This window comes from Daucus carota, chromosome 5 (genome assembly GCF_001625215.2).
Source record: "Daucus carota subsp. sativus chromosome 5, DH1 v3.0, whole genome shotgun sequence".
Lineage (NCBI taxonomy): Eukaryota > Viridiplantae > Streptophyta > Magnoliopsida > Apiales > Apiaceae > Daucus > Daucus carota.
In genome coordinates, this window is record NC_030385.2 from 28382942 (window position 1) to 28396453 (window position 13512).

General features: G+C 34.6%; 3 protein-coding genes across 4 annotated transcripts; 1 reads left to right on the plus strand and 2 right to left on the minus strand.

Moving 5' to 3' along the window:
• The first annotated feature begins 581 nt into the window (after positions 1 to 581).
• LOC108220550 (uncharacterized) lies at positions 582 to 5054 on the plus strand. Of its 2 annotated transcripts, none has more exons than XM_017394350.2 (8): positions 582 to 837; positions 1215 to 1379; positions 1496 to 1762; positions 2707 to 2741; positions 2821 to 2916; positions 3207 to 3351; positions 3429 to 4153; positions 4373 to 5054. In XM_017394350.2, exons 1-8 carry the CDS (start codon positions 726 to 728, stop codon positions 4916 to 4918), a joined length of 2091 nt encoding a protein of 696 aa, XP_017249839.1. In that variant the 5' UTR covers positions 582 to 725; the 3' UTR covers positions 4919 to 5054. The 2 variants fall into 2 exon arrangements, with proteins under 2 accessions (XP_017249839.1, XP_017249840.1); XM_017394351.2 differs by having other exon boundaries at positions 1224 to 1379.
• Positions 5055 to 6749: 1695 nt separating this feature from the next.
• On the minus strand, positions 6750 to 8234 carry LOC108220553 (small ribosomal subunit protein uS12). Its single transcript, XM_017394353.2, has 4 exons — positions 8077 to 8234; positions 7352 to 7507; positions 7146 to 7272; positions 6750 to 7061 (listed from the first exon to the last, which is right to left on the minus strand). The coding sequence occupies exons 1-4, from the start codon at positions 8079 to 8081 to the stop codon at positions 6921 to 6923; spliced, it is 429 nt and encodes a 142-aa protein (XP_017249842.1). The 5' UTR covers positions 8082 to 8234; the 3' UTR covers positions 6750 to 6920.
• A 539-nt stretch (positions 8235 to 8773) lies between these two features.
• LOC108220053 (mitochondrial import inner membrane translocase subunit TIM14-1) lies at positions 8774 to 12918 on the minus strand. Its single transcript, XM_017393695.2, has 4 exons — positions 12864 to 12918; positions 11829 to 11922; positions 10441 to 10619; positions 8774 to 9315 (listed from the first exon to the last, which is right to left on the minus strand). Exons 2-4 carry the CDS (start codon positions 11829 to 11831, stop codon positions 9159 to 9161), a joined length of 339 nt encoding a protein of 112 aa, XP_017249184.1. The 5' UTR covers positions 11832 to 11922; positions 12864 to 12918; the 3' UTR covers positions 8774 to 9158.
• Between the last annotated feature and the right edge of the window lie 594 nt (positions 12919 to 13512).

The following is a 13512-nucleotide window of genomic DNA, read 5'->3' on the forward strand; positions in this document are numbered from 1 at the left end:
CCATTCGGATCGAATTTTTCATTCATCCTTACCTAAAACGGGGCATTACTTTTTATTAAATATATGTTTAAAGTTTAAACAACTTTTTCTTATACCTAATTAAAAAGTTACTGTTGACAATTATATGGGTGATAGGGCAATATAATTACTTCTTTATTCTTCTATGTAAAATTTTAAAGTTAATTATATTTTTGAATAAATTTTGATTCTAAAGTAGAAGAATAACTATAATTATACATAAAATGCACAAAATATTTAACACATACAATCTAAACATAAAATTTGATTTTTTAAATTTGGTTCAACTTGAACCACACAGAACCCATTTGTATATTATGATTAATTTTTAATATTTTTTTGAACAGAAATGATGAAATTTTATATTTTGATTTATGAATAATATATTTGATAAATAATGATTATATGTATATAACATAATTTTCTTTCAAAAGTTTCGTTACAAAAATGGGATGAAATTGAAAACAGGCATCCAGGTGCTTTCTCTTCTAAAAAAGCCTGGCCTAACAAATAAATAGGATACATTAATGAATTTTTCATAACATATTACTCAAAAAGTAAAAAAGAAAAAGAAGCTCGTGACTTTACATGTGTTAACGAGTTCAAAAAACAGACCGTTGCGTTCTCCCTGCATCTGATTCACACCCAACATCAACCACTTTCTCCAAACACAAAAATCTCACGGCGAATTGATAAATTAGGTTTCGATGGAAGCGAGTTCCGACTTCAATCTGATCGACGTGTCATCGGAGAACGACTCTCTTATCGCCGCCGTTGGTGATCACGATCCCTCTTCTGCACTCCCTTCTCATTCTCCAGGTTCACCCCCACTCTCTTCTCCTATATTATATTGTAAAGATTAGATTTTTATCGATGTTTCAATATCAAGTTTCGATTTTTCCTGTATATACGATACTCTCGATTCACACTCGATGCCTTTCTCTACGGATAGTAGTATAGTGTTACTGTTATATTATATCATATAATCTAGAGGGTATTTAATTAGTTCGGTTTCAATTGTGTCCTCGTAAGTATTTGTGTTTTGGCATACTATTGTAGAGTATGTAGATCATTTTAATTCAAGTGTGTGTGTGTGTGTATTGTTCGATTATGCTGAGTATTTTGTGACTTTAGTGTAATTCAGTTGTTTTCTTATTTTCGTTGTTACTTAGAAGCATATATTTCTGAACCAATAGGAAATATAGGTGAAAATGGAGGAGATGGCGGGGAACTTGGTAATGGATCGGCTGAAAAATTTTCACAGCCATTTGAAATAACAGAACCTGAATCCATTAAGAAATCTGGCAAGTATAATTTGCGTAAGAGCTTGGCGTGGGACAGTGCCTTCTTCGAGAGTCCAGGTTTGATTTTAAATTATAATTGTGCTGCACTAATGTATAATCGTTTTAACTTAGTTAATTATGATTGTTCCAGCTTTAGTTGAAGTATTAAAGAGCACTCTTCTTGATCAACTTAGGTTTTCTGGACGCTGAGGATATATCAACCATGATTGATGGAGCTCAGAAGGCTAAGCAACATCTTTTACCTGGAATTGATGAGGATATAAGCAGATCTACCGAGTCGATCTCAACATTACTAAGTGAGAATTTGACTCTAGAAAGCCTTGAGTCTGAATTGTTTGAGGACATCAGAGCTTCAATTCAGAAATCTAGCAAGGCCTCTGGCATATCAAAGTCAAGCTTAAAGGCAGCAGCAGAGGAGACAGATAAACCGATTGGGTCTTGTAAGTAACTAAATGTTTAATATTCTGGCATGATATATCAGTTTATGCAAAGTAACTTGGGGAATCATTGTTTCATTTAATGGGAAATCAAGTTACAAGTATTTACTTAATACCTCTACCTCAAGTCAGCATAATTGATACCTCAATTTGGTCCAATCTAAATTTTCGACAAATTACACAACAATTACCATCACCATTGAATTCCCGGATCCAGAATTACTAATATCAAATTTGTATGTTTCTCTAACTATTGTAAATTTATTTCCGCTTAGGACATTACAGGAATAACAAACTACTAATAATGTTTAGTATACTTAAGTTAAAGTTTTAAAGTTGGCAGGGCTAAAGAAAATATAGTTTATTAGAATATAGCTATTTATTGATAGAATTTATGTTTTGAACTTTGACTGTTTGACATTGAATTATTCACTCTGGCTGGAAAAATAATGTATAAAATGAAGCTTTGGAAGTTTGTATTTTCGTAGTTTGTACTTTATCCTTATGTATTTAGCACACATATGGTATTGTACCGCAAACCGAAAGATACACAACTATCTGCAGAGAACACATTTGGTTCCATTTTTTAACACACATTTCCATCAATTGGTGTCAATTAGTATGTACTGCATTATTGTCTTTGGGGATTATTTATGTTTGCATGGATTACGTAACTGATGGATCACATTTTGAGGTGTGCTAAATCCATTTGTGACATTAATAATTGACACGACATGCTGGCAGAGTAGAGCTAACATTGTTACCGGCTGTCCTGAAATTTTTGCCCTAATTTGCAATTCGTAACCGAATTTGCTCCTTTATGAAGACCCTCTAGGTTAAGATGGATTATTTATATATAAAAAAGGATGGATTATCTGGGAAATTTTGCACATTTTATTAGCCTTTTAGTTCCTGCAATTTATATTAATGCAGTTCTTTGTTTACAGCTGTAAAAAAGGTGGACACCACTCCGCGAAACAGGGTAAGCTAAGTTACTTTAGTAGAAGGTGCCATATGCATATCAGCTGACTAGGCTGAATTATTTGCTTTAAAATTTTTAGATTGCAGCAAATAAGGCTTTGACGATGCAAAGTGGTGGAATGCAAGGATCTGGAAGGATTTTGAAGAAAGATTCCAATTTTCCACCACCTACACAGGTATAACCTATAGCCTAGAGGTGATAGGTCACGAGAAAAAAATAATATACCTTGTCTTATGTGCAAATGGGATGTGGCAAGACCTAGATGTAGTCAATTATTCCATTTAGGTCAGGCACTTGATAAATTCTTATCCATATATATATTTCGGTGATTTAAGTTTTAGGACTGTCACTTGACATGGAAGTTTTCTGCTCCCAATTGCTACTATTGAAAGAGGCTTTATTTTGTTGTTGCAAGTTATTGTGTAGCTTCTACTAACAGAATCATCATTTCTTGGTTTAATTAAGCCTGATTTGCGAAAGGGTAAGTCTGCTTCATCACTTTCTCAACCGTCGAAGGTCATCACCAAGCCGGGAACTGTGGTGGCAATTACAGCCAAAAGGGCTTCCATAGGTGTCAATCGTACCAGAGATGAAATTAACAACTCCAAAGGTATATCTGGATCTCAACATAGTGGATTTTCTTACTCTGATAATCTGTTGCTGACACGAAGCGAATAAACGTGGCAGCTGGGGTTAAAGGAATACAAGTTCCCAAAGCAGCAGGGTTGACTGGTCCCCGGAGGAATGTGCCTAAGCCTGCGTCATTTCTTGAAGCATCAAATTCGGTGTCTTCTGGTGCTTCTAATATGGATGTCGGAAGATCTTCTTCCTCTAGCAACAATGGTGGTAAGAGTACTTTTACCAAGAAGGTTCACAAAATTGCATCAACTTCTTTAAGTACAAAAACGGAAGTCAAACCTGTTATCAAAGCTTCATCTTCAATACCTAAATCTTCATCAAAGGTTCCATTGAGGAAAAAGCCATCTGGTAAATCTGGTCTACCCTCTTCCTTGATGTCATCTAAGATAACTTCCAGCATGTCACCTTCAAGTTCAGTGAGTGAATGGTCCTCGGCTTCATCATCGACCTCTACTGCCAACCAAAGGTTCATGTCAAGGACAAGCATTGATGCCAACACTCTGTGCTCTACTGATAATCAAAAGTTTTCTGCAAGGATGAGCTTCGATACCAATAGTTCCTTAAGGTCCATGGACAGTGACACCCTTTCTATTCTGAGTTCTGATGTCCAGTCAAATGGTGATATGTCAGATGGGAATTTGAACCACTTCAAAGAATATGTTAGTCAGGATGCGAAGAAATCTTTTGGGCAAAGTAGTGTGCTTTCTAGATCTGCTTTAACAAAACCCTCTGGACTTAGAATGCCGTCTCCGAAAATTGGGTTCTTCGATGGAGTAAGTCAACCTTAATTATAATTTATGATTAATTATACAAGTGACAATTATATATGATTAATTAGTAGAATCCAAATAAAATAGAATAAAATTTGTTTCTTTGTAAGTTTAGCTTCTGGTGAATGCTGCTTTTATAACTTTATCATAACATGGCAGAACATACTGTCTGGAGCACTGCAAATCTGCAATAAAAGCTAATATATTTTTCATGTCATGCAGGCCAAATCTGTGGTTCGTACTCCAAGTGGATGTAGGCAGTCTCAACCACTTTTACCAACTGGTTTGCCTAAAGTCGGAGTTGCAATCCGTAGCCCAGTTGGGAGCTTGAAGAAAGCTGAAGAAACGATTCCACTTAAAAAAAAGGCAGCTGCAGGTGCAATTACAGTGTTGGAGACTTTAAAATCTGCTTCTCCTAAACTATCTCAAGAACCATTAATGGCCCCTATGGAAGTCCACAGTGCTAACACGAATAATCTATCAAGTCCTGATTTATCTTCTGAGATGAAAAGTTCAAACAAGACAAGTGGAAAGCAACAGCCTGAAAGGACTAGTACAAACCTTGAGCTTGAAGGTCCAAACTTTGCTTCTTCGAAACCATCTCAAGAGCGTGTTCCTAGTGTTTCTCCAGATGTTCATTATGAAATAGATGGATCAAACTGCCTCAAGACTGAGTATGTGAAATCCGGAAAACCTGATAGTGCTAAACAAGCTATAGCTGATGCTCCCGAACCAGAGAATGATGAAAACCTGCTTATTAATATATAATATTGGTTTCTTCGTGTTTCTGTTTTAAGATTAATTATTAATAATTTAATTAGCTTGTAAGTTGTAATTCTACTCTGAAAGTGGAAGCTCATAGTATCTATTTTGTCTAAAGTTATGATTTTAGCTTACAGTTCTACTTCTCTACCTTCAAATTTATCTAAGATCAGGCAAAACGGAATCCTATTTGAGCATCTTCAATAGAGGTTGTAATAGAGGTTGTCGAGAAGTTGACAAATCACTTGTGACGTGGCAATTTTGGTCGACAATTTATTAAAGTTGCATGATCAAAAGGTTGTCGATCAAAGTTTGTCAAAACTGGTTAAAATACATGTGTAAGTGCAAACGTATACATTAATACTTGGGTGTTTGGCGGATCCACTTACGTGCTTAAAAGTCGTAGAATATGTGGGTGTTTGGCGAATCCACTTATGGGCTTAAAAGCTGTAGAAATGGGCTTCTGTTTAATACATGTTCCCTTGGCTATTTTTGAGAAGTGTTTAATTGAAATTTGAAGGTTCAACCTCCCAAAAAAAAAAAAGCTAGCAAACCTAGCTCAATACTTTATTAATTTATGGTCATTTACAATTTAATTCAGAAACCACATGAGCAACTTTCAAAAATTGCTAACTATCAAAGTAGGAATATCATTTGCAATTTAATTCGGGACCACGGGCACAATTTTCAAAGGTTTCTAATTATTGGAGTGGAATGTTGCTATATATGATTTGGCAAGTTCTGACAACTATTTTGGCAATCTCTTGACGGAGACGCTCCAATGCTCTGCAGAATTCCTGCACAGTGTGTTTTCATACACATTCTGGAGCTGCTGAAGGCAATCAGTATTCAGGTAGTTCCTCAACCAGTATAACACCTGAAGCATTTATAACAGGCTATTTAGTTTGCCCTGGCTTGAAGTGTTCAGCTTAACTTGAAAACTTAAACATAATCCATATCAACTCAAAGTCTCAAACCAATCACTAGATCCCCCCTTCCTGCACACCTCTTTGCAAACAAACCATTGCAATACTTCATAGCTTTTACATAAAATACAAAAGTTCCGGTCCTCTCAGACTATTAGCATATGACCATCCAGGCTTTCTGGCTGCTCAAAATGACAAAGTGTCAATCTATAATTTTGCAACTTGATTGTTTCAGTGCACTTTTTTGGTGAAGCCAAACTAGAGCTAACAAAGATTTGCCACAAGGCCCACAACACTCTGAACATGCTGATAATCCTTCATATACTTATGCACTATATAGACATTTATTTTCTACCTAGTAATATTGTGGTGCTCGGTTGGGGATAAAAGAATGAAATCGAACAGATCAAATAAAAATAAAGGGTAATACTGGAAGAGGTAGGGGGGAAGATTAAAAATAAAATGAGGACAAAACTTCTTTAATGAGATTTGACAAAAAAAAAAGGTAGGAGAGAATGGTTCATTCCTTCCCAACTTTGGGACCTTAAACCCAGTCTTAATTTATAATGACCAGAAGTAATAATTTTTCTGAACATTTAGCTATAATAATGCAATTCAAATATCATTATGTTCCTTCCGACTTCATTCGCCACAAAAAAAACAACATATCAACAATCCAACCCGTTCATAATAATTAGTAAATGGGGAAACAATCATTTTCTGCATATAACAGAAACTATTTACTATCCCATTCATAGTAATTAGTTAAAATACATATGACCCTATATAACCAAATTAACCAAACATATCCACCAAGATTTAAACTCTTCCAAAGATAATGTAATTTTATATTTCTATTGAGCAAGGGGTTGGTCTAAACTGCAAGTGACCAGGTAACATTGACCCAAAGATGAAAAACAACATAAACCATATATCAAATGTATGTATCAAAAATTGTAGCCCAATCACTAGGAAAAACAAATAGATTACTAAAAAATCCACTTAAACAGGTACATTGATCCGTACTTGAGAAAACAGTCAATCCACTGCCGAACAAGTAAAAGATGAACTACATTGCCAAACTAAGACCTTGGTTTCTCTTTCTTCTCCTTAAAGAGAGCCAAAAGGGAAACACCAGAAACCTTCACAACCTTGAACCTAACACCAGGAATATCACCAACAGCATGACCTTTACGCCCAAATCCAGCAATGAGCACTTCGTCCTGCATATTGAAGTTTACAAAAACCAGGTTAAGGGTAAGAAAATCAAGCAACACATTTCAAGGGAGACCAACACAAATACATACATTTTCTTCGATGTAGTTTAAGCAACCGTCATTGGGGACAAAGGCAGCAATCTTCTTTCCGTTTTTAATGAGCTGAACTCGGGCACACTTTCTGATAGCAGAATTGGGCTGTTTAGCTTCTATTCCACTGTATAGATCAATCAAGGTGTCAAAATAGTTATAAAATAATATTAGAAAAACAATATGCTATATAAACAAATTCTCACATTTTCTCAAGGACAATGCCCTTTGCATGGGAGGAACCTGCAAATGGCTTCTTCCATTCATTTCCAAGATGGGACTTCTTGTATGACTTGTCAGCCCATCTTTGTCTTCGACGGTGAGACTTGAGCTTGCGCCCAGCTCCCATTCCTCTTGTCTTCCTATAAATCAGTACTTGTACACATCAGTACCCACAAATTGCAATGAGCAAAAAGCTACTCACTAAATTAATATCACATGAACCTGGACCATACACTACAGTCACACCATTCTATACAAAAAGTCTAACTACCATGATCAATTAAGTTCCCAAGTCACATACTTGTAATTCATTACAGTATCATTATCATATACATTGCAACAAGGTAATAAAGAATGTCGATACATGTAGCAAAATGGTCAAATGTTGTACACAATAACAGAAATCAAGCAACTCTAACTTCATATCCTTTTCAATTAGTTACAAACACGACAATTCAGCCTAGAAATTTGTCATTGCAACATCCCCAAAAATGCTCTCCAAATGTAGGTTCCAAATTGCAGTAATATGAAATTCCTCAACTCCAATTGATTATAATTTGTAAAATTCTCATATTTAACAAACCATGGACTAATTAAAAAATCTAATCTCACAAGGCCTACATCTAATAATTATGAGCTAGTGAATTAAACATTAATTAACACACAAATATATAAAATATGAAACATGAATAGAAGATGATATACGTACCCCATAATTTGAAGGTGGTGGCGAGAGAGATAGGCTAGAGTTCTAGAGAGAGAGAAAAGGAAGACGAAGATGCAGCCGCAGAACAAAAACCCTAGCTCAATTTTTATATAAACAAGGCAGGGTTCTCGAACTTGGGCTTAAGTGTTACTTAGGGCTATGGGCCTAGTACATGTTTCAGATCCGATATTTGGGCTTATACAAATGAATTTTCCGAAAGCAAATTAGGCATTTCGCAATCTGTCGCTAGATTATCAAATAAATAATTAAATACCATATGCTCCTCCAATATTATTTGTTTTACTTAAGGGATTATAATTCATATTTTTTAATTTTAAATAAAATTATATCATTACGTTCTAAAAAAATTATGAGTTTTGACTTTTGAGTATCTAGAGTAGTCTATATATATAATGTTTTTAATATGTTTACCGATAACAATTTTTCCAACTGAAAGTATAATGTTTTTAGTATGTTTCACGTTGACGCTTTTTTCAGCTGAAAATATAATGTTTTTAGTATGTTGAGCGGTTAAAAAACGTCGAACAACTATAATGGCTTTTCAACACTTTTTAACCGCTCAATATGTTAAAATCATTTTACTCATCCAGCAATGAAAAAACAGTTTGATACTAGATGTTCCAACAATTAAGAAGCGCTGAATGTGAAAAAAAAAAATTACAATCCTGATGATCATGTATTTATCCAACATGCAAAATATAAGTATTATATTAGAAGTCAAAGCATGAGCATGCACATGCCAAAAAATAATGTCATATAAAAGGTCCCAACACGAGCATACACATGCTTGGGAGTTGGGACCAGGAAGATTACCCTTCCCCCTTACAGAGAAAATGTGCTTCTCAAGTTGATACAGTAGGATCATTTTTCAAAAATTCCACAAATAAATATCACAAGATTAATTATTATACCATCCATATAAAGCTGCAACATAGGCCAACTTTCGTTTTTGTTACACCAATAATATATCTCCAACTCTCGCAAATCAGCTTCTCCACAAAAAAGAATCTCATAATATAGTAGTTCACCATCATAAATAATCTTTAATTAAGATTATCCCGACATCAAAATGCAGATCCACCACCCTGGGTTTTTCTAAGCATCATATCTTTTGCTTCATTGATTTTAGAGGCAAGATAATGGCTACCACCTGCATCAGGATGATTTGCAACCATCACCCTTCTATGAGCTTCTCTGACCTTCTCCATTGCAGTACTTTCTCTGTCAATTTAAACACAGAATGTTAATATCAGGTAACTCAAGGAGAAGAGTGAGAAAACATTACAAAGAAATATAAAACGCTACTGTATTCAAGAAGCTGAATACGGAGAAAGATTTGAGAAAGTAAGTTAATTATTTCTTTGTTTATGACACATACAAATTACAATTTACACAGAAAGGATTCGAGATTTTAGCTTTCAGTCCACATTACTAGATTCAATTTCAATGCTCCAAGAAAGCTACCTTTGAATCAGTATGGCACAACTTCTACACCGAGATTTTGCTCTAAATAACATTTGAATTTCCTACAGGATGGACTGACAAGTGACAACGGAGCTACACCCCAGCACCAAACAGGTGCAGAAGTACCAACACATATTTTAAAAAGAATTGTTCGTAAAATATATAATGGTGTTCAATTACTGGAGACGAAAGTTTTACCACAGATTCCACATGACTATTAAATAGATGCAGATATCACATCAACATTTGTTTTCTCAAATAAGGTAGTTCATACTTCATAAACCGCTTGCAAGGCGGCTAAATAGCTATTTTGATTAATAGAAGATTAATTTCTAATACTTTCTTCTGCCTTTCACCTAGAAGTAAGAATTGTAGACATTACTATTGCCAGCAAACTTGACTAAAATTTTACCCTATAACAGAATATTATTATGAACACGTATGATATATGAGAATACATTAACATATTGCTTTGATAAACAAACCTGTCAGTATATTCATCATGCTATATTCACAGAACTTAGAAAGAGGGATAACGTCACAGTTTGCCAAACTTAGGTTAAATATCTCAAATTAAAGGTCCGGGAAATAAAGTGGTAATACCATCATCTGATTCTTTTCCCTTCCCTGATCAATTTTAACGGAAAAAACTAGAAAAGTGACCTTCTTCCCCTCTTCCTATAATTAAGATCTGAATCTATCTGATTCAGAAGGGAAGAACTGGCATCAGTATCTCAATTTCAATTCAAACATGGGTTTGATTCACACTCCATGTTCTGAGAAATATACACCATCCGAAAAGAGGAAAAACCAGAGTCTTTTTCTAAAGAAATACGTTTTTCTAGAGTTCATGCATCAAATCAAAGTTCCGCTAATTTATACCTGACTCCAAGAATAAGACTTGCTTCTCTTCTTGTCATAGTAGGTTGGAAACCCCCCTCATAAAATTTGCGCAATCGAACTGTGGCTGGTCTTGCTTTAAAAGCATTCCATGCCTGGATGCTGTATTTTCCAGCATATGCAACGGTGGCAACTGCAAGACCTGTAATCAATGGTGTAGCCTGATGCAAGTTTTAGATCCACAAATTGTAAATAGTACTATGTAAGGAGAGTTAAAAGCAACTAAGCATATCAAGATCTAGTATTACAACAAATAGTAATGTGCACAAAAGAAGAATATATATCATTATATCAGGCTCCATGGGTCAAACTCAAACATGTAATGTAGGAGGAATTGAAGACAACTATTTATTAGAAAAAACCGAGAATGCAAGAGCAGTGAACTCACTATAATTCCAATATCTAACTGCAAATGAGAAAATATAATGTATCCATTCGATGATCAAATTTTCCAAGACCAGTATTAATAATTTACTGAATATTCAGAGATTAGGTAACTACTTATAAATAATGGAAGCCTGATTTTACTAATAAAGGACGAGCCATTAAAAAAGTTAAAAGTGAAGTGAACCAAGAACTTTTAGAAACCATGTTTTACCAATTCCATTACCAGCTTTTCTTTTCACTCAGTAATGATAAGCTGATAACTTAAGACCGGATCTTGAACATAATATATACAGAGATGTATTAATATTTTTAACCAAAGGATTCCTGATTGCTAAACATATAATAGACAATCTAGAAACATAGTAGAAGTATAAACTAGGTATGTATAGTTTTACCAAATACTCTACATATGTTACCAAACCCACAGATACAAAAATCACATTTATTCCACCTTTTAAAATCCCAGCTGTGAACAATTAAACTTTGTAAAGAAGCAAAATCCAAACTGAACGGTCCGACAACCTGATACATTTATTAATCATCTACTAGACTCAAACCTCACCATCGAGACCACATAGAGAACAAGAAAGGAGCAAGCTTTCACCATATTTTATATAGCTACAGCACAGAGGTTAATTCTCTAATCCCCAAACACGAGAGCTTATATAATTTCATAACGAATTTTAATTGCTAAGATATAACTTTCTATAACAACTATACTAGGAAAAACATCAAGTTCAAAGCCCTAAGAACATAATCTTTGATTTAGCAACTAAGACAAAAAAATAAATAAATAAAAATTCAATCTTTTGTGAATTGTGTCCAAGAATAACATAATACAGGAACATCTAATAGAACCCAACATAAAGATGAACCAAGCAACAACAAAAGCCCAAATAAAAGCCCTCATATGGAAGGAAAAAAAGCAGATAAAATAGGGTAGACATATGCAAACAAGTGATTAATGAATTATGAGGACTTACCATGCGTTGTGTACCTCAGAAGATATGTGGGTTTGTGTTTGTGGTGCTTTATATAAGCCGCGCTTTTACTTCTTGCACAAGAAAATAGCAGGGGGTTTGGGTTAGGGCTGCTCATGGGTTGTCCAACCCGTTCAAACCAACCCAACCCAACCTTGAACTAGGCCGACTAACCCGACCCATTCCAAACCGTGGGTTAATTGGGTTGATTTTTGGTTGAGCCGTTTATAATGGGTTGGGTCGAAATATGACTTTTAAAAACCCTAAACCAACCCAACCCGGTCAAAATATATCTTTAACACTCCCTCCGTTTCTTTATTCTTTTCTCGTTTTATATGTCGGGACTGTTCATAACATGAGACTAATTATTAATTTACGTTTAATCTATAAGACTAAATATAGTCGTGAGTGATTTTGTTGGATTCGTATTTACGAGTACTTTAATACAATAAAGTTTTTATATTTAACACTAATACAAAATTAATGATATTAAGGATCAAAAGTGTGTATTGGCAAACGTGCTAGAGAGAAACAGGAAAAGTAATAAGAGACGGAGGGAGTAGAATATTTTTGGTTGCTTACGGAACTATATTTACTTATTTGATGATAGAATGTGCAGTGAGTGTAGTGCAGTGTGCAGAAACAATTAGAAATAAAGCTAGTTCTTATGATTATATATCATGGCGGAAACATGATTTTTAATAGTTATTAGTGTATTAAGATTCAGTTGTCCACCTTAGTATGTCGAGAATATCTGTACTCTAAAAGCACCTGATATTTTGTATCGGTGCAATGTCCTATGTTATTGCTAATTATATACAACAAAATGGTGCAAAACATATTTTGGATTATGCTTATCTTGCAAATTTTTCAACCCGATCAACCCTACCCTAACCAACCCAACCCGTCATACAATTAGTAGGGTTGGGTTTCTAATTCTTTTTATGATTAATGGGTTAAATTTTTCTAACCCGTACTACATGGGTTGGGTAGCTTGAATGGCCGAAACCGGCCCAACCCAGCCCATGTGCAGCCCTAGTTTGGGTTGTGTGTTCCTCCTCTTACAAAGGTGTGCGGAATCAACCGACCCAAGGTTTTACAATTTCCGGCTGCGTGCTCAATTGTTTATTAAACCCTGTATGACTGTATCTATTTATTTTGACTTTTTATTAGAGACATATGCCTATCAAAATTTTAATATGCCAAAAAGAAGCTGATAGTTGTTTTTGAGAATAAAAAAAAATAAAAAGATAATTTAATTTCTAAAATCATCAATATACTTATATAAAGAAGAAGCGAGTGGCGTGTAGGTGGCGCCTCTCACATCGCTTCGTTCTATTTTTCTAATTTTCTAGATTTTTTGGATGAAATCAATATACTTATATAAAGAAGAAGCGAGGGGCGTGTAGGTGGCGCCTCTCACATCGTTTCGTTCTATTTTTCTAATTTTCTGGATTTTTTGGATGAAAAATATCAAAAATTAGAACTACCTTTTTAAGTGGGTATATTAGAAGTAAGTTTCAGAATCTGATTTGGTTTCAAATTATTTATGGAATATAGTAGCTTGAAAGTTTTAATCTGATTTTGTTTCATAATATTTAATTATGGGAAAAGATAGATTATTTATAGGATACAGTAGCTTGAAAGTTTTAATCTGATTTTGTTTCAGATTATTTAATTATGGGAA